At 41.5% G+C, this 22,332-nt stretch overlaps 1 protein-coding gene across 1 annotated transcript in view; it reads right to left on the bottom strand.

Annotated features, from left to right (window-relative positions):
- BMPER (BMP binding endothelial regulator) overlaps window positions 1-22,332 on the bottom strand; it is a 174,595-nt gene that overhangs the window by 114,096 nt on the left and 38,167 nt on the right. The window contains exons 4-6 of the mRNA XM_075271124.1: window positions 9,963-10,045; window positions 9,006-9,096; window positions 4,820-4,902 (exon numbers count right to left, since the gene is read on the bottom strand). Coding sequence (XP_075127225.1) covers window positions 4,820-4,902; window positions 9,006-9,096; window positions 9,963-10,045 — 257 coding nt within the window. The remainder of the gene's footprint in view (window positions 1-4,819; window positions 4,903-9,005; window positions 9,097-9,962; window positions 10,046-22,332) is intronic.

Below are 22,332 nucleotides of genomic sequence, written 5' to 3'. Positions count from 1 at the left end.
CCTAAGTAATAAATTACACACAAACTATTTGCATTGCCTGTCTCATATAAAATAGTAAAGCATAACATGCGTTAAAAGGTACGACTGATGTTCTATTTTATCCTTGACATCTTCGAAGGGATGTGCGAGATTTTTAACCAAGTGCTGGACTGATCTCTCTTTGCAAATATTTGTCTATGCTCTAGCATATCAGTGTCTAAGAGACTACCATTACCTTTACAATCCCTTGGCTTTGCTTGCTTGGAATCATGGGCATGGTGCCAAAAAGTCCATTATACTGAAGATTGTATACTCACAATGTATTTAGATGGTTGAGATTTTCTACAGTTTTTTGTGCAATATGAGAAAACTAGTACACACTGTCAGCACACTATCACAGGGTTCTGAAGATGTTACTATAACTAATAGAAAAGATTTAGCAATGCAATTCTGTACTTTTTATCTAAAGGCCAAATGCAGTTCTTATAAAGGTTCTGTTCTCTGCAATTTTGACACTTGAGACAGGAAAGTGAAGCCATCAAAACTTTCCAAACTGCAGCTGATCTATTAACTTTATTTTTGCATAGGAAACCTGGAATATTCCATTTATTGCTTTTATATGGTAGTATACTACTGGGCTGTGTGTTATTCTTAGTAAATGCCCTCGATTTTCCTGATATGAGGGTATAATGTCGCTTTTATGCTTCAGGCTAAGGCCCTACATAGCGGGCGGCAGCATAAAAGCGGTAGGGAAAAACTGCGACTGAAACAAAGTCACAGTTTTTTTTCACTTTTTTTCCCTCTGAAGATCTTCTGCTACTATTATATCCACAGGGAAACCGCCAATGTTGCCATTGGTATAATTAACATGCTTCAATTTCCAAAAACACAGTTTTACAGCATTTTCCGCTGCATGAATTTTTCTGAAACGTCACTTTATTGGACATTGCAATATTTCAATTATACCTATGGAAATGCTGGTGCGTATAGGTATAATTGAAGCAGCTGCAAAAGGGAACGGGGAAGGAGATTGAACAGCCCACTTACTTGAAATTTCCACAATGGGTCTAATCGGATTGCATTAATTTATCCATAACATATATCAACATTCAGCTTTAACTTATATATATACTTACCGGATACCAATTATTGGGGATAGGTCTTGGTTGCTGTATGTTTTGATTCATTCCCTCCGGTTGTAGTTTGAATACGTTCATGTTTTCTATTGGTGGGGTTGTCTCATGTGATATTGTTGGAGCGCATGCGTGCGGTAGTCATGGTAACTGTTACTCCCGCAAGTGGTCTGTCGCCGCAGTGTGGCCCAGTGGGTAAATCTATGCCTTTGGCAGTTCAATTTTGGGGGACAACGTATCCCAGGTAGGCGAAACATCTTTGTGAAGTAAGTTTACTTCACCAGTGGGTGTACCTCTTATATTTCAGCCATGTTCAGTAGAGTTTGTTACGATCATTTGGATTGTCGCCCTGATATCAGTAGGGAATTTTGCATTTTTTGAGTATTTGCACACTCTTGTTGGTATATATCTCGGACGAGAGAGTGCAATGTTTTTTGATCATTTTTATTTATGTTTATATTTATTCAGACATTCGGTTTAACCGTAAAAGGGTACTTATAGAAGTTTGATGGTATATATTATCTCCCAGAACATTAGTTTTTGCACATACATAAATCCTGAACTTTATAGTGCAGTGGTTAATATAAATAGTTACTAATGCTTATTTAAGGATTTAAGGTATTTATAATTATATGGTATATATACATGTCCATTCAATTTGTATGTTTTTAATTGGTTTTATATGCCATTGTGTTGTTAGTATGTGTTTTTTGTTGTCGATTTTTGTTGTGGGTCTGATTGCATTCACATATGGCTGTAATTGGTCAATGCATCAGGTGCATGCAGTCAGACCCATTATATATATGGATGTCAAAACAAAGGGAATTAGGCTACGACTAAGAGGTCCTTTTCTCTACCTCGAAACGCGTCAGCTCTTTTCCTTATTGTCATGGACTCACTGTGACATGAACCGTGATTTGCATCCTCTATGGATTTTTTAAGTTGATGCAATAAAAGTTATATTTTATGGAATTGGAGTAGGAGCTGGATTCCTTTTTCTATGCATTTCCTATAATTGAAGCAGACCAGGAGCCGGGAGTATGTATGGGTAAGTATGTACAGAACACAGTATTAATTGCAGTGACTTTACTGTGGCCGGCTAAAGGAAGACTCAGTTAGTGTCATGGGTTTGCCCTGCAAAGTGTTTCTAGTGGAGTTTTTGTTTTCAGGCTCAGGCCGAAAATACAGGCACACTCCACACCGGGAAGTAGTGAATAGAAACAATGGAGTCCACTAGAAACTGTCTACTGACTATGCAAAGACCAGTTCCAGCACTTTTTTTTGTAAATAACCCCTAAAAACATCCCTCAAAATGTTAGTAGATCATGCCTGGATGCTGATAATGGTCAATGGCATGGTTTGTGGTAGAGAATTTGTTACATGACTGTCTTTCATAAACCTGGTTGTCTATTAGAAGCCCTTACTTAAAGATACTTGTGGGTTCTACCACATTCACTGTACAGCCCACTAAGCCAGACATACTGTAGGGGTGAACATACAATGCTGCAGTTTCTGCAGTGGCACATGGGCTTTCTAAGTAAGAGGGCCCATTGGTAATCCAGATGTGTCCAACTTCTATAGATTTCAATATTAAAAGAAACAAATATGTTGCTGTCAATTGTGTATGTTTATTTTTTGGATAGAGCAAAAGTGCTGCAAGTCTGAGTTTTGTCTCCGTCCAAAAGAGAAGATACATGGCGGAAATGCTCCAAACGCACACCGGTAGATGGTTTGTTTTTTAAGCAACCCGTTCTAATCAGTTTTTATAAACTTTTCACAGATCTCAAAAATTACGGTGCAGAGACACTGATTTGAACCCAGGCTTATAGGTAAATGGGCCCATAGGAATAGTTAGATCAACTATATTATGTATAAATCTATATGGATAAATTTGGACTGTGGATAATGTGTGTGCATAAAGACAATAAATGTGGAGGAAATATTCTGCAGCCATAGCAACGAATACAAGAATAGTACGGAACATGGAAATGTTTGCACTCTAAAAAGTACAAATCTTAATAAAAGATTCATGAAGTTTATGTAATAAAAAAAATCTGCATACAGTATTTTCCTATGGAAACCCTGGACATACTGTCAACGGCCCATGTAAATTATTGGGATACAGCAAAGCTGAAGATTTTCTCTTTTCATGTGTACACGGTATGTCTTTTATGAGATGAGAGGTTTTTCCTAGAAACCCACTCATCTGTTAAGCTGCTATTTTTATGTCTTTAGAAACGTGAATAATTTCACATGTCTAAAGTCAAGTTTATGGTAAATAGACATCTGTGATGCTTCTTGTCATGACCAATGAAATAAGTTAATATATGCCTCGGAGACGCAATCACGAACATCTTCCAGTTTCAAGAAAAGATATATGTTCTGCAGAACTGTTCTAAATTCTTCTGGAGTTCTTATGTGTCTACTGGCAGTAATAGTGGCGATATACCATTCTGAGGGTTAAAGGAAAACCTCCCTTCTCATAGGATATACACAACACATTAGGCCTCACACAATATTTTCTAAGGAGCTAACAATTTTAGGAACTATATGGGACAGGTTTATATTACTTATTAGGACAGGTTCACACTAGCGCCAGGTCTCCGCTTTGTGGGTTTCTGGGTTCAGCTGACAGGAGACGGAAACCCGGCATTCAGTGTCTGCCCGTGAGCGTCTTCTGCTCTGCGTGGCAAAACCAGGTTTTTTTTAACTGGACACAAAGTCCTGCATGTCCGACTTTGTGTCCGGTTAAAAAAAAAAAGGTTTTGCAGAAGACGCTCACAGGTGCTCACGGGCAGACAGTTTGCAAATCCATTCAAATGATTGGGTTTGAAAACTGTCTGCCGGTTTCCGTTTCCTGTCCAGTTTCTGGGGCAGAAGACAGAAACCTGAAACCGGGGACTGGGCGCTGGTGTGAATCCGCATAGATAGATAGATAGATAGATAGATAGATAGATAGATAGATAGATAGATAGATAGATAGATAGATAGATAGTTGAAAATATTCCCAATCTATAGACAGGATGTAGTAGAGCAGGATATGCTGAAAAGATTGATGTATAGTATTATGCGGAGATATTAATTTTAGGTGGTATATTTCAATTCCTGCACTCTTTAGAACTATAAGACCACTGGGCGGTCTCTTGAATACAGAGATGACTAGACTTGTAAGCCAAGAAGAAAGAATTAGAAGTTAAACTGAATGTTTTCATACACAGCTATATAGTCATCTTCTAAGCATTTCTTGCTGTATAACATGGTGCCAAAATATCATTGTTACAGGTTCCATTAAAGGGAACACCAACTTTTCTTTTATTTGGTTCCTGACACCCCTGGCAAACTTCTTGAATCTGCCTCTACATGAGTTGCTTTCACAGAGTAGCTCTCCATTATGGTTTATAGAGAGGATTCCAGACTAGGCCCCTTTATGTGATATGGCATAACTACTGTATATGATCAATGCCTCTTAGTTATTTGAGTCATTGTTTATATCTCCAGGATTTTGACTCATGTAAAGCAGGGAAGGGAAGCTGCTTTGTGTGAACACTTACATTTTAGGGCTATTTTCTAAGAGCATCAGTGATATTGAGGTTATACAGGTATATGGCTATACTTCATACTCAGTCTCTTGTGCAGTTATTGTGCTGCAATGACCATTCCCTCTGCTATAAATTAACAATATCATTTTTTTCATGACCACAACTTACGATGCAGGAGCACTTAAGGCATTTGTTCCCTTCTGGCTGAAATTCATCTCCTTCTTTATAGTGTCGGCCTTCATATACACAACCTGAAACAGACAGAGGAAGTGGTTAGAAAAGTGAAAGGCTCAATAGTACACAAGACATCTTTTGATCATTGTTACATGTTATCTCTACTTCCTTAGGAACATCATACAATTAAATGAACTTGGGGACAAAACTACTTGTTATCTGTGCATGCAAATTATATGGCTCTGAATGGTAAGTGTCTGGGTGGTCTCATGTCATTGTAAGGATGCAGGAACAAACCCAAGACAATATTTTACATTAATTTAGCTTCTGGTCCAATGTACAAGCTATTAGTGTCTATCCAATACTCTGTTTATTCAGTAGGAATTCTATTAACCCCTTCCCACTTTTTTGACGCATTATTAAATCGGGCTGAACATGTAGTTAATACTCAACACCGTAATAGTACAATGCCGTAATGTAGAAAGCACAGAACTAATCTTTGCTGGAATTGGAGGGAACACAGATTCTGGCAGATTCAACCCTTAGATGTCAATATGATGCAAGTAGTTATGGGAGATGCCCTTTCTTTTATTACTCTCGAGGGATCCCAAAAAGTTGCAATGTGACAGCCAGACAAAATTTCACCAGTGCTTAGTACTATTATGATTTTTTTTTTTTGCTTTATGGATGTCTAAAGTTACATTTTTGATAATATTTGAAAGAGTAACTAACATTCGCTGAAACCAGCATGGCACCATGTGTATTAAATGTTCCTTCCGCAAATGCTGGGAATACATTATTATGCATGCTCAATTTCTTCATGTCCAATCCTTTGCTCTCACAGAAGATAAACTTATAAGCCAAGCCTGCATGTACAGTATATGGGGTGCCAAGAGGAATGGCTGTCAGCAAACAAATATTGAATGTATGTGGTCATGTCTGTGGAGCTTGCAGCTAATATGCTATATTTTGATTATTATTTAGTATGTATGACTACAGAAAAGCAGTCTGTTTGTGAGTGACGTGGGGTGCAGGGTGTGTATAAGCAAGAGGGGAAATGGGGGTCCAAGCTGTGTGTGCTCACCCACAGAGTTCTTTCTTACACACAGCCTGTGCCCCCAGGTCACCCTCTTTGCTCACACACGGCCTGCATGCCCATGTAACCCTCTTGCTCACCCACAGCCTGCACCTCCATTCCCCCTTCTTTCTCACACACAGCCTGCACCCCCAGGTCACCCTCTTTGCTCACACATGGCCTGCATGCCCATGTACCCCTTTCTCACACACAGCCTACACCACCCATTCCCTCCTCTTGCTCACATAGGGCAGAATGGGGGGTGCATAATGTGAGTAGGAGGGGTACATAGGTGTGCAGACTGTATGTGAGAAAGGAAGGAATGAGTGTGCAGACTTTCTCACACACAGCCTGCACACCCATGTACCCCTCTTCCTCACAGCCTATAACCCATTCTCCCCATTGTACACTGACCTGTACAATCCGGGTAGCTCCGCCCACAAAAGACACTGAGTCTATGTTAGTAGATTAAAGGACCTTTGATGACGTCATGTCTCAGGTCCTTCAATCTACTAGTATAGATGCCGGCACAGGGTCTGGGGACAGCGGGAAGAAGATAGAAGTTAGAAGTTTCTCCTGCCCGCTGTCACTATGCAAGTGCCGGGAAGCAGCAGGGGCCCGGACAGCAGGCGGCCCCTGCTTTGGTGCAGTAGTAAAGGCAGCAATTGCTGACTTTACTACTGTTAAAAGATGGACTTAGGAGGAGGCAGCTCCTCTCCATCTTCAGGCAGCCCCCGGCACTGCAGTAAATAAGGCCCGTTACGTGCTGGAGTTACTCCAGAAGGTAACGGCCTATTTAAAAAAAAATAATAAATCCACAGCAGCTATCACCGGGCCCCCTAGTATCCCGGGCCCTGTGGCAGCTGCCTGCACGGCTACCACGGTAGTTACGGCCCTAGATGAAATATTTCTTGCATGTTTTTTTCTTTAATCTTGGTTTTCAGGATCTAGTGTCCTTTTAATGGAGCTGTCTCTTAAGATGCTCTTGACACCTTTCCTCCCTCTGCAAGATTGCTGCTTTACCTCGCCTTGCCCCTTGTTTCTTTCTTTTCTCACCCTCACACCCTCAGCTGTCCTTCTTCTCTGGTCCCCTTTTTAATTCTCCTTCTTTTCTTGTTCCTGATTTCTTTCTCTGCCCTTCTCTTTTCTCCTTTTACCCTAGCTTGTACTCTTCTCTTTTTTCTCCATCTTCTCCAGTCCACTAAATACACCTCTAACTAATTTTTTTTTTTTTTTTTTATCTGAAAACCTAAGACTGACATTGGTAGAGTTGTTGGACCCCTTTTTTCAAATTCCCATTCCCATTCTAATTATTTGACTGTCTACTGGCTCTTTGGTATGTCAGTGCTGTCCATCCTGTTATTCTGACTTGTGGATTGTGTGGCTCCCCTTTTGTGAATCTGCCTCTGTTCTATAAATAAAGAATTTATAAAAAAGTTAGTTTGGGGTTTCGATTTATCTTTGGGTCTGCTCAGAGGTGTGAATGAATTTAGGATTTGAGTTAATTTAGGCATCTGAACCAAGGAATCTGACTGAATTAATTTAGGGGTCAGGTCTGATAATACAGATGATGTTTTGAGGTTTGCCTCAAGTCTTCAGAAGTGAAGTGTCAAATATGAGTGGGCAGCCATTTCTGCAAAGCTTCAGAAATGATATTGTGGAGGTAAGTAGAGGTATGGGCTGGATGGAGATGAAAAGGAAAAAAGAGTGACTCCAATCAAAGATGACATCCCCTGTGAGTAACTGGTTACGTGTTCTGTCTATGACTGTGTGTGATCAGTGGTGTATAGTGGCAGTAATAATAATAGTCATAAACTGCATGGACCTGGTTTCTGAACACTACTGTGTCTGGAAAAATGAATGGCTGTATTATTGATTATATTTGCCTTTAACTCCTTACCGATATCAGGTATTAAAAATTGCACCCACTTAGAAGCTGTTTTACACAGTAGAGACCCAGTGGCAGTGCCTGTGACTTCTCTCATCACAGGAGCTTAACCCCTGAGTTGCTGTGGACACGGGTTCCAACGGCAACTATTTTCCATCTCAGGGTCCAAATGCTTCTACTGTGGTGAGATTGCAGGAGCCATTTGGTTGCTAGTAAAGCTAGTAGCCTGCTGAAAGTATCAATAGAAAATACAGCTAACATCTCTCAATACATGCAAATAGAAAAAGTTATAGGTTTTCAAATAGGCAATACAAAAAAATATTTGTTTCTTTCAAAGTTTTTTGTTGTTTTCAAATGTATAAAAATGTGAAAAAAAACTGCATGGGAAAAGCTGTAAAAGCAATAACTAAAGGAAAATGGCACAATTGTGTTTTTTCCCAATGACAGCCCATTCTAAATTTCGTACTAGATTCCCCTTACATTGCACAGAATATTAAATGGTGCCATTATAAACTACAAATAGTGCTGCAAATAATAAGATCTCATAAAGGCCCTGTGAATGGAAAACAAGAAAGGAAAACAGCTTTTGAAAGGTGGGGAGTAGAAAACGACAATACAAAAAAAAAAAAAAAAAAGTATCTTTGGAGAGAAGGGGCTATTATGATTGCGTACACTTGTCCCTGAGCCCAGGGATATGTCTGTCTCGGACTGTGAGGATCAGTATTTCTGCATTCTACTTCTGCTATCCTTCTTTTGATAGTGGCTTATATCGTTAATAGTTTGATAGTGGCTTATAAAACTAATGGTTTGATAGTGGCTTATATAGGTAACATAGCGGGGAGAGAGTGAGATGTGCCATCAACAATCCATCAAAATTTGTAGCGGTGCACAATGTGCCACATAGATTTCAGTTCTGGATTCACCCTTGGAGCAGGTAGAGAACACAGAGAACATAGTTGTGTGACATACACAATACAGTACATACAGTAGGGAAACCCTTCTTTCAATACATATCTTTTCAATGGTTAATATTGTAATCTAGCTGCTTCCAGATAGTTAAGAAATCTAACAATCTGAATGTTTTTAATCTTACTTTTGACTGAGCAAAGCGAGTAGAATATTACCTAACCTGTTGTATATTTTGTTGTGATATTTTATGCATTTACAGTACATCTTCATAGAACATCTCACTGTCTATTATCAAGCATATAAATTACCTGGACACGTAGGACAGCATAATCCTGGCAGCTTTACTGGGTTCTTACAGTGAACTAGACATTGCACTTGAGATTCTGTGATAACTCCTTCCTGTAAAGAGAATAGCATTGAATTGGATTGCTGTTCCTCACGTCTCCTTTCCATGCAACCCTTCCCATTCTAAATAAATGAAGACAGTAGACATCTTGAACTAAAAACATTTATATGTATTTCTTTTAGGCATTGGGACAACCACTGAAACAGTTTTGACAGTTCAGCAGATGCTCAAGGTACATCATAAGCAGTGGAAAGCTCCTGGGGTCCAAATCTTGATTTTTAGTTACCTGATTTTGCATGTATTCTTTTGTGTGTACTTTTATGGCTACTGCTTTGACATGGAAAAATAGCTTGCACTGAGACAAAATTAGCACATCTATATACCTGAAAGTCGGGGGTGATTTGAGCAGATACTGAATACAGAATACTACATAATGAATGCCCCCTAGCAGCAGACAGCTTGGAAAAGAGATACAATTGTAAGATTCTGTTTAGTGGAGACTTTTATCTGCCATTCAAATCTAGATGTGCCTTGAAATGACCATTTCCTGGGTTGTTAGTTACTGAACTAATAGCAAGCACAGTGGTAAACCATCAGCTATAGTATCTATAAAAATGTCTACTCATTTTCAGGCCAAACACATTGCCGAATTTATTGCATAAAGGTGCGGAAACAGGAAAAGCACAATAAAGCAGCGAGGGCTTTCCACTTTGACACTTTTCAATAAACAATACAGTTCACATAGCAGGTTTTGTATAATAGACAATGATAATGTAACATCAATCTGTAGAAGAGAAAACAAGTGTTATTCAGCATAGATAACGACACATATATAATAGAAATGAAATATAAAAGTTTACGTGTGCTGAAACAGAACTTAAAATTCATACTAGTCATCTCGTAAAAGTTAAAATCTTACCTGACACTGACGGATACTACAGGGATGTTCAGGGTCTTGCCATTTCATAGAACTGTTGTAAAGGTCACCATGAAGGCTACAACCTTGAGAAAACAAATGGGAAAATTTATTAAAAATTGAATTGCCCCACTAGAGGGCGGCTTTTATGTGGCTTCTTTTCAGGTGAACACAAGTTGTATGAAGACGCAAACAGATATGAACAGTAGGTTAGGAGGGGTACTGGTCTTAAGAAAAGTGCTCTGCAACCCTGTCCTGTATATAAGGATAACACTCCTTATGATGTCATCATTTAGATAATAAAAATCCATCTAACAACTTGACTGTGTCTGGATTATCTATATGGACGCATGTAAAACATTTCAAGGTGATCAGGAAATTTCTAAAAACAAAAGGTAACTAACACATTTTTAATGCAGGCAGGAAAAACACAGCATCTAGAATAAAAATTCTTTCTCAGCGTAGGTTTGAGACTAAAAAAAAAATATCTAAACAAATGTATAACCTGCGATCTATCACATCATGAAGCTTACAAAACCATGCACTGAAAATAAAAGTATAGTTTAGGAACTTATCAAAAATGATATTTTGCAACAAGATGACCTTGTGCAGTGAGTTACATGTCTAAGGGCTCATTCACATGGGACAAGAGGGGGCGGATTGTGGCACTGAATCCAAGTCAGAATCCACCCCCTCACAATGGAGGTCTATGGAGACCGCTAGCTTATGAAAAAAGAAGCGAGCTGCCCTTTCTTCAGGTGGATTCCGAGGCTGATTCAGCCCCGGTGTCCACCTCGTCGTAGCACCCACCGGACTAGGACCATTCATTTGGGCCTACTCCGGAGCGGGCAGCTGCAACTGTCGGACGCTGTGACAGTCGTGGCAGGCATTTTGGCCCTATTGTAACGTAGCTTCCCGCAGCAGAATCAGGACCAAAATACGCCATACATCCCCCCGAGTGAGCTAGCCCTAAGCTATGCTGGAAATACCTCATAGATGGGTCTCTACTCTGGGTCCTGCATCTATCTTGACAAAGGGGACCCCATGTTTGTATGAGATTGAAAACCCTGCCTGCTCAGTTATTTCAGAGACCCCTGTATTAGTAAAGAAAAAAATAAGCCCTTTCTGATTCACTTATGGGCAAAATCAAGACCCTGACATTAACCCTTACTTCATTTTGCAGGATTTCTACAGCCCACTATGGACAAGGCTTCCTTCTGTTTACTTGTATTATTCGCTCCTCATTTTAATGTTCCTTTCATGTGGGAAAATCTGTCACAAAAGGGTCTGATATCAAACTATTGTAAAAAAAAAGAAATCTGTCCTTAACATCTGGTATTGATAAATTGCTACATAAATGCCCCAGGTAAACAAAGCCTAATACAGTCAATATCCAGATTAGCATAAAAGACATTTCTAGGACTGAATCCGTGTTTTAGACTTTTGATGGAAGACAGAGGTTTGCAAATAGATTTATGAAAATGCAACCTCAGATGAGGTTATTATTTAGTACTCTGTGAGGTCAGGAACACTACAGGAAACTAATGGAAAATATTATCCATTAAACCAGTACAATGTAAAACATCTGAGACATAAGACTTAAGTAGAGATCACTGCGTTTCATGTTTCTTTCTTATTTTACTAACCACAGCCTATATATAAGTCATGCCATTGCCATTTTGAATTAAAATGCCTTGAAATAGCAAACATAGTTTTTCAGAAACGTACGCCATGTACGGAAATAAAGGAATTGCATGTTCTGTTTTTATGAATTAATTTTAAATAACTTGTAAAAATATATACTTTGAAAAACACTGCCACAAATTTCACTAATGTGAGAAACTTGCTACAAAACAAATATTTATTTGCGGTTATGTATTTTTATTTATGTATTACTTCACACATATTAGCAATAAAAATATAATTGCTTCCAAAAAAGCCTTCATGTATTTGGGTTTATACTGTTTCATGTCGCTAGAAATTCATAAATAATACATAAGTGCATATGGTACACTATTGACGTGTAGTCAGTAGGCCTAAGTACCGTACTGACTCCAACTTCAACTCCTCTATTTTTCTACAGCCTCAGTCTTGTTCCAACTCCTTCATAAATGGCTGACAGCCAAGGTTAGTCAGAGGCCGTAAAGCTCCTCGAATTCATTAAAAAAAAACTATGAAATGAAAGAAATTTTTTTAAGAGAAGTCCTCAGTAGTTGATACCTTTTTTAATGGCTAACTTAAAAATATTTTTGATGACATGTCGAGCTTTCAAGACTCTATAGAGTCCCTTCATCAGGATGGTATACCTTTCTCCATCAAATAGGCCAATAACCTTAGCTGAGAGCTGACTTTAAAATTGCTGGTCTCGGATGTTGGAAAGTACTGTCTGGCATTCTCAAGCCCCTTAATGTTGACTATACACGTTAGATGTATGTTGGCCAAACTTGTTGATTTCAGGACTAGTTGACCATCTAGTGTCTATGGGGATCTCTTGACTTAACCCAACAGAAAATGTGGAGAGAGTTAAGAGTTGGGCATGTTAGACTTTAACATACCTTTTGTCCTCAGAGGTGTCTGGTAGTGACTTTATCCCTCCTACCTATTCAGAGCATTTATGTACCCTTGGCTGAACTGAGTGTGTTTGAGTATGGGGTGATCAGCTGATCAGGAAAGATAAATGTTGTCCGACAGGTATCTTATGTCCATGGCCTGCCTAAGGCTAGAGGCCGAATATCGTCTGAAAGAAAGCCAAGCTTAGCTCCCAAATCCGTACACTAAGAGAGTATGGAAATCACTGCTAGATAACGTAAAGTATACCAGAGATAGTATAGCAGAATTGTTAGACCACCATCTAAACTACAGCTACAAATGTACAGTTTTTCTAAAAAGGGATTGTCAAAATTATATAGAAAATTGGGCAAGTGCAGTAATATAACAAAACAACCTGTATTTACCGTGGCTGCTATCCTGTGCAAATGATGTCACATTCGTGGGTCACATGGAATATTAGCATCTGAGTCCCATTTAAGTGAATGGGGCTGTGCAGTAACTATAAACACAGTCCATGAGATTTGTACGGTGCTGTGCTTGGTCATCAGTAAAGAGGCTGCAGCACTCGTCAGCTGATCTGCGGGGGTGTTGGACTCCCTCCAATCACATATTAATGGCCTATCCTAGGTCATCTATATGTAACCCTGGTACAAAAACTTTGGTAGTAAATTCTTCTCTTAAATTTATATACCAGGTTGTTGCTCTGGTTAACTTCTTTTTCTTAGAAAGGCTCTCTGGCAATAATCTGATTACATTGTGTTCTACTGCTTAGACACCACCCCCCATGAAACAGGCATAAATTATTGGAGAACCATGCAAAAATTGTAACATTTTTTCACCAGGGCACATGATGCCTTACATAGTGCCATCCCTGCATGAAGGTATTGGGACTAGAGATGAGCGAACACTAAAATGTTCGAGGTTCGAAATTCGATTCGAACAGCCGCTCACTGTTCGAGTGTTCGAATGGGTTTCGAACTCCATTATAGTCTATAGGGAACATATACTCGTTAAGGGGGAAACCCAAATCCGTGTCTGGAGGGTCACCAAGTCCACTATGACACCCCAGGAAATGATACCAACACCCTGGAATGACACTGGGACAGCAGGGGAAGCATGTCTGGGGGCATAAAAGTCACTTTATTTCATGGAAATCCCTGTCAGTTTGCGATTTTTGCAAGCTAAATTTTCCCCATAGAAATGTATTGGCCAGTGCTGATTGGACAGAGTACGGAACTCGACCAATCAGCGCTGGCTCTGCTGGAGGAGGCGGAGTCTAAGATCGCTCCACACCAGTCTCCATTCAGGTCCAATCTTAGACTCCGCCTCCTCCGGCAGAGCCAGCGCTGATTGGCCGAAGGCTGGCCAATGCATTCCTATGCGAATGCAGAGACTTAGCAGTGCTGAGCCAGTTCTGCTCAACTACACATCTGATGCACACTCGGCACTGCTACATCAGATGTAGCAATCTGATGTAGCAGAGCCGAGGGTGCACTAGAACCCCTGTGCAAACTCAGTTCACGCTAATAGAATGTGCTTAGCACACACATTCAGCTCTACTTCATCGGGCTAATAGAATGCATTGGCCAATCAGTGCTGGCCAATGCATTCTATTAGCGTGAACTGAGTTTGCACAGGGGTTCTAGTGCACCCTCGGCTCTGCTACATCAGATTGCTACATCTGATGTAGCAGTGCCGAGTGTGCATCAGATGTGTAGTTGAGCAGAACTGGCTCAGCACTGCTAAGTCTCTGCATTCGCATAGGAATGCATTGGCCAGCCTTCGGCCAATCAGCGCTGGCTCTGCCGAAGGAGGCGGAGTCTAAGGTTGGACCTGAATGGAGACTGGTGTGGAGCGATCTTAGACTCCGCCTCCTCCAGCAGAGCCAGCGCTGATTGGTCGAGTTCCGTACTCTGGCCAATCAGCGCTGGCCAATGCATTCCTATTGGAAAAAGTTTATGTCACAAAAATCACAATTACACACCCGATAAAGCCCCAAAAAGTTATTTTTAATAACATTCCTACCTAAATAAAGGTTATCCCTAGCTATCCCTGCCTGTACAGCTATCCCTGTCTCTTAGTCACAAAGTTCACATTCTCATATGACCCGGATTTGAAATCCACTATTCGTCTAAAATGGAGGTCACCTGATTTCGGCAGCCAATGACTTTTTCCGATTTTTTTCGATGCCTCCGGTGTCGTAGTTCCTGTCCCACCTCCCCTGCGCTGTTATTGGTGCAAAAAAAGCGCCAGGGAAGGTGGGAGGGGAATCGAATTTTTTTGGAGTTTGCCACGTGATGTTCGATTCGAATCGAACACATCGAACAGCCTGATATCCGATCGAACATGTGTTCGATAGAACACTGTTCGCTCATCTCTAATTGGGACCTCTAAAGTAATTCCCTTTACAGTAACACATTACTGTAGCTAATAGGCAATGGTTCTCAATGGGAGACACCCCCCCCCCTCCTGTTTTAAATCAAATGGGTGAAAACATGTTGTAAACTAGAAAAAAAAATCCAAGGTTAACAAGTTTTTTCCAAGATTATTTTTATTATTATTATTATTATTAGTAGTAGTAGTAGTATTTAATAGAGATGAGCGAACACTAAAATGTTCGAGGTTCGAAATTCGATTCGAACAGCCGCTCACTGTTCGAGTGTTCGAATGGGTTTCGAACCCCATTATAGTCTATGGGGAACATAAACTCGTTAAGGGGGAAACCCAAATTCGTGTCTGGAGGGTCACCAAGTCCACTATGACACCCCAGGAAATGATACCAACACCCTGGAATGACACTGGGACAGCAGCGGAAGCATGTCTGGGGGCATAAAAGTCACTTTATTTCATGGAAATCCCTGTCAGTTTGCGATTTTCGCAAGCTAACTTTTCCCCATAGAAATGCATTGGCCAGTGCTGATTGGCCAGAGTACGGAACTCGACCAATCAGCGCTGGCTCTGCTGGAGGAGGCGGAGTCTAAGATCGCTCCACACCAGTCTCCATTCAGGTCCGACCTTAGACTCCGCCTCCTCCGGCAGAGCCAGCGCTGATTGGCCGAAGGCTGGCCAATGCATTCCTATGCGAATGCAGACTTAGCAGTGCTGAGTCAGTTTTGCTCAACTACACATCTGATGCACACTCGGCACTGCTACATCAGATGTAGCAATCTGATGTAGCAGAGCCGAGGGTGCACTAGAACCCCTGTGCAAACTCAGTTCACGCTAATAGAATGCATTGGCCAGCGCTGATTGGCCAATGCATTCTATTAGCCCGATGAAGTAGAGCTGAATGTGTGTGCTAAGCACACACATTCAGCACTGCTTCATCAAGCCAATACAATGCATTAGCCAGTGCTGATTGGCCAGAGTACGGAATTCGGCCAATCAGCGCTGGCTCTGCTGGAGGAGGCGGAGTCTAAGATCGCTCCACACCAGTCTCCATTCAGGTCCGACCTTAGACTCCGCCTCCTCCGGCAGAGCCAGCGCTGATTGGCCGAAGGCTGGCCAATGCATTCCTATGCGAATGCAGACTTAGCAGTGCTGAGTCAGTTTTGCTCAACTACACATCTGATGCACACTCGGCACTGCTACATCAGATGTAGCAATCTGATGTAGCAGAGCCGAGGGTGCACTAGAACCCCTGTGCAAACTCAGTTCACGCTAATAGAATGCATTGGCCAGCGCTGATTGGCCAATGCATTCTATTAGCCCGATGAAGTAGAGCTGAATGTGTGTGCTAAGCACACACATTCAGCACTGCTTCATCAAGCCAATACAATGCATTAGCCAGTGCTGATTGGCCAGAGTACGGAATTCGGCCAATCAGCGCTGGCCAATGCATTCTATTAGCCCGATGAAGTAGAGCTGAATGTGTGTGCTAAGCACACACATTCAGCACTGCTTCATCAAGCCAATACAATGCATTAGCCAGTGCTGATTGGCTAGAGTACGGAATTCGGCCAATCAGCGCTGGCCAATGCATTCTATTAGCCCGATGAAGTAGAGCTGAATGTGTGTGCTAAGCACACACATTCAGCACTGCTTCATCAAGCCAATACAATGCATTAGCCAGTGCTGATTGGCCAGAGTACGGAATTCGGCCAATCAGCGCTGGCCAATGCATTCTATTAGCCCGATGAAGTAGAGCTGAATGTGTGTGCTAAGCACACACATTCAGCACTGCTTCATCAAGCCAATACAATGCATTAGCCAGTGCTGATTGGCTAGAGTACGGAATTCGGCCAATCAGCGCTGGCCAATGCATTCTATTAGCCCGATGAAGTAGAGCTGAATGTGTGTGCTAAGCACACACATTCAGCACTGCTTCATCAAGCCAATACAATGCATTAGCCAGTGCTGATTGGCCAGAGTACGGAATTCGGCCAATCAGCGCTGGCTCTGCCGGAGGAGGCGGAGTCTAAGGTCGGACCTGAATGGAGACTGGTGTGGAGCGATCTTAGACTCCGCCTCCTCCAGCAGAGCCAGCGCTGATTGGTCGAGTTCCGTACTCTGGCCAATCAGCGCTGGCCAATGCATTCTATTAGCCCGATGAAGTAGAGCTGAATGTGTGTGCTTAGCACACACATTCAGCTCTACTTCATCAGGCTAATAGAATACATTGGCCAATCAGCGCTGGCCAATGCATTCTATTAGCTTGATGAAGCAGAGTGTGCACAAGGGTTCAAGCGCACCCTCGGCTCTGATGTAGCAGAGCTGAGGGTGCACAAGGGTTCAAGTGCACCCTCGGCTCTCCTACATCAGAGCCGAGGGTGCGCTTGAACCCTTGTGCAGCCTCGGCTCTGCTACATCAGAGCCGAGGGTGCGCTTGAACCCTTGTGCACACTCTGCTTCATCAAGCTAATAGAATGCATTGGCCAGCACTGATTGGCCAGAGTACGGAATTCGGCCAATCAGCGCTGGCCAATGCATCCCTATGGGAAAAAGTTTATCTCACAAAAATCACAATTACACACCCGATAGAGCCCCAAAAAGTTATTTTTAATAACATTCCCCCCTAAATAAAGGTTATCCCTAGCTATCCCTGCCTGTACAGCTATCCCTGTCTCATAGTCACAAAGTTCACATTCTCATATGACCCGGATTTGAAATCCACTATTCGTCTAAAATGGAGGTCACCTGATTTCGGCAGCCAATGACTTTTTCCAATTTTTTTCAATGCCCCCAGTGTCGTAGTTCCTGTCCCACCTCCCCTGCGCTGTTATTGGTGCAAAAAAGGCGCCAGGGAAGGTGGGAGGGGAATCGAATTTTGGCGCACTTTACCACGTGGTGTTCGATTCGATTCGAACATGGCGAACACCCTGATATCCGATCGAACATGTGTTCGATAGAACACTGTTCGCTCATCTCTAGTATTTAATGCAATCAATTACATAATTTTTTTACCATTGTAATAGTGGAATTGGTTTAGCCCCACTAATAAACTACACGCAGAACAAAGGGTTAAAATATAGAGATGAGCAAATAAACTAAAAAAGAACCACACTCAGTATGATGTACATTCTAGAGATGAGTCATTTTATAAGCCCAAAGCAGACTAAACCACAAGCTGAATGTATACGACATTGTAGTCTCATCCATAGATATCCACTGCTAGGATACCCTTCCCTTCCGCTTCTTTTTTCACATTTAACAATTATGCTTGACATGAGAAGTAAACTGTGTGAAGAAACATCTGCCACAAATGGTTTATATAACATTTGATAAATTCATCCTTAGAGACAGATCTGAACGGGCCAACACAAAAAAACAAAAAACGATGCCAAAGGGACTTGCATTATTTCATCCCAATTCAATGTGTCTAGTGGACCCTTGAAGATGCTGATTTCAGGTACATATAAAATATATATATATATATATATATACTCTATAAAATACAGATAGTGAAATGCAGTAAGTTCTTTAATGAACAGCATTACACTACTTACACAGCTCACTGAGACACCCGGGTGTTAAGCCAAGCATATTTCAACCTATTATATGCATTGCGTAATTCTCTATGAATTTCAATAAAACATTTCAGTGCATTAAACACTTTGTGCTTACAGTGCATTGAAATCTTCGAATTTTCAGATGTTCCTGGAAATATATGAGATTAGAATGCTATATCACACACGATGCTCATGTGTGCTGGAGTAAAATATGTCCAAACTGCATGAGTTTCCATGACATGTATAGTCACAGCTGATCCATTCCACTGACAGTATCTCTATCTGTTTTATTTTTCTCTCTTGGACTGTACCCAAACAGTCACTCAGAGCACACATAGGCTACAGATGGCCACACACAATGCAATATTTCAAGCTAATGCAACAACTGAGCCAAGCTAAGAGGAACTTCCAAAGACCAAAAAAAATAGCACTCACCAAGAAGTCTTTACAATATAAAGGGGGATGTTGTGATTTTATACACAGTACTGTATGTAGTGGTGACAGATAAAATGATTTCTTAGATCATTTGATGACTAAAGCCAGCCATACACACTAGATTTAGATTTTCTATCCGATTGATGATGGGATCATTCATAACAACAATTCCACCATCAACATTTACAACTACACCGCCCAGTTAAGTCTGTACAAATTGGCTGGTGATTGGCCAAAATCGGCCAACCATCACCAACTGGATATCAGTGATACATCTTGCAGTCAATTTACCAACATAAAGTACAAATTTTCTATTTCCCAGAATTGATATGTTATTAAAATAACATAACAAAGAAAAATTAAATTATTGCATAAATAATGATTTTTAAAGCAAATCTGTCAGCAGTAAATTCATTATAAACCTGATGACAGTACCTTTCAGAGGTGAGTCTAAAGTTTCCAAATATGCCTCTGTTATTCAGCTTTCGAGCCCCATTTTCATGTAAATCTCCATTTTATGCATATATAGGAAACGTGTTTTAGGGACGTGCCTTAGTTTGCCTGGGCTTTGGTCTATGAACATGGGGCTCCAAAGCTAAAGAGCCATATTTCCATATTTGGACACTGTAGAATCACCTCTACAAGGTACTGTGGTTAGTTTTGTAACTAGTTCACTGCTGACAGACTCCCTGGCTAATTCCTATTTAGCATTTTTAAACTCAGGATCTAGCATTTAAAAACCTTGAGAATCCAATTTTAAGATGCATTAAGAAAATTGCTAATAAAATACTATACTTAAAAAAAGCAAATTTTCTTGTAAGGCGCAGGCAGCAGATTGTGGACCCGCAGTGCTGCAAAACTAGTCTGGCTTTGGGCCACTTCTAAGCGAGTTATGCAAGCAGCAGACTCCCCAGTTTTCAGCCTTCAACCCCATATATGGCCTGGACTTCACTGCAGGCCACTCATGACTATAATGCAATGTAACAAGAAAAAAACACAACAGTAGCTAAAAACAGGACAAAATTCACAGATAACAGAAGCCTGGTATAAAACAGAAATTCAGAAAAGGACATAACACTGGTAGCAGAAGTAGAAGGCACAAAGTCATGCAGGGAGCAGGGACACAAGCCAAAAGCCAAATCGGTGACAGAAGCCATAGGCCAACAGGTATTAGGCAGCAGAAGCCATAGGCCAACAGGTATTAGGCAGCAGAAGCCATAGGCCAACAGGTATTAGGCAGTAGAAGCAATAGGTCAAGAGGTAACAGATAGCAGAAGCCATAGATCAACAGAAAACAGGAAGCAGAACCCATAGGCCAACAGGTAACAGATAGCAGAAGCCATATACCAACAGGTAACAGCAGAAGCCAAAGGACAACAGGTATTAGGCAGCAGAAGCCATAGGAATACAGATAACAAGGAGCAGAACCCATAGGCCAACAGATAAAAGCAGAAGCCATAGATCAACAGGTATCAGGCAGTAAAAGCCATAGGCCAACAGGTAACAGGAAGCAGAACCCATAGAACAACAGGTAACAAATAGCAGAAGCCATAGATCAACAGAAAACAGGAAGCAGAACCCATAGGCCAACAGGTAACAGATAGCAGAAGCCATAGACCAACAGGGATCAGGCAACAGAAGCCACAGTGCCACAGGTAACAAGTAGCAGAAGCCACAGTACAACAGGTAACAGGAAGCAGCAGCTATAGGCCAAGTGGTAGCAGAGGTACAACAGACGTAATAGACAATAGAACTAGCATATTAAACAGGACAAACTCCAGCATAAAACAACAAAATGAATGAATGCAACAGATCAAAACAAGGAAAACTAATACATTGCTCAGCCAAAGTCACAGTAAAGAAGCAGAATTAAATAGATACAAACAGACAAGGATTGGCAGAAGGAAATTAACAATGATCACTAATAGAGATGAGCGAACACTAAAATGTTCGAGGTTCGAAATTCGATTCGAACAGCCGCTCACTGTTCGAGTGTTCGAATGGGTTTCGAACCCCATTATAGTCTATGGGGAACATAAACTCGTTAAGGGGGAAACCCAAATTCGTGTCTGGAGGGTCACCAAGTCCACTATGACACCCCAGGAAATGATACCAACACCCTGGAATGACACTGGGACAGCAGGGGAAGCATGTCTGGGGGCATAAAAGTCACTTTATTTCATGGAAATCCCTGTCAGTTTGCGATTTTCGCAAGCTAACTTTTCCCCATAGAAATGCATTGGCCAGTGCTGATTGGCCAGAGTACGGAACTCGACCAATCAGCGCTGGTTCTGCTGGAGGAGGCGGAGTCTAAGATAGCTCCACACCAGTCTCCATTCAGGTCCGACCTTAGACCTTTTTCAATGCCCCCAGTGTCGTAGTTCCTGTCCCACCTCCCCTGCGCTGTTATTGGTGCAAAAAAGGCGCCAGGGAAGGTGGGAGGGGAATCGAATTTTGGCGCACTTTACCACGTGGTGTTCGATTCGATTCGAACATGGCGAACACCCTGATATCCGATCGAACATGTGTTCGATAGAACACTGTTCGCTCATCTCTAATCACTAATTCTCAAAGAGACAGGAGCATAGACAGAAGTGGGGAAGTAGCTAGGTCTGCTTGGAAAGGCAGTATATGCCACCAAACCCAAAGATTTTACAGTTCTTTTAATCCACAGCCTTGGTTCACCCTCATCTCTCTCCACTGACTTGTTTCTAATAAAAATCATGATTTTCTCAAAAACCTTTTCAGGGCTGTTTTGATACATGTCGTATCATATTTATACATGCATGCTAGAAAGGTATAATACATAGCAGTTGGATCTCCCTTCTAAGGTCCAGCATTATAAAGAAAAATCAATCCAAAGAATATATATAAAGCGACTGTCCACTCACTTTGTCAGTAAATCCCTACGGGGATGACTACCTATCTATTATTTTCCTCAGATACTTGACTGCTTTTTCAGCTAAGCGCCATTAGTGCAGAGCTGTGATCTGTGACTACAGTTTGGCTGCAGTGCTGACCATGAATGTGAGGTAGTTTCTAAGGGCTCGTTCACTTGGGACAAGAGGGGGCGGATTTTGGCGTGGAATCCTCCTCAAAATCCGCCCCCTCACAATAGAAGTCTATGTAGACCGCTAGCATTCTTTTTTCCAGTAGTGGTTTGTTCCCGCTAGCAGGAAAAAAAGTGAGCTGCCCTTTCTTCAAGCAAATTCCACGGCTGATTCAGCTGTGGTGTCCGCCTCACGACAGCACCCTCTGGACTAGGCCCATTCATTTGGGCCTAATCCGGAGAGGAAAGCCACGACGGGATGACGTGCACTGCACCGGCATCCCATCACAGCAGCCGCAACAGAAAGTGCACACACGGAATGCCCGTGCGAACTAGCCCTAATATGTCTCCTGTTCCATCACAGATATAGACTGCTGCTCTCTCTGATACT

Source organism: Leptodactylus fuscus, chromosome 4, assembly GCF_031893055.1.
Source record: "Leptodactylus fuscus isolate aLepFus1 chromosome 4, aLepFus1.hap2, whole genome shotgun sequence".
NCBI classification, from domain to species: domain Eukaryota; kingdom Metazoa; phylum Chordata; class Amphibia; order Anura; family Leptodactylidae; genus Leptodactylus; species Leptodactylus fuscus.
This window is presented reverse-complemented; position numbering and strand designations above follow the sequence as displayed.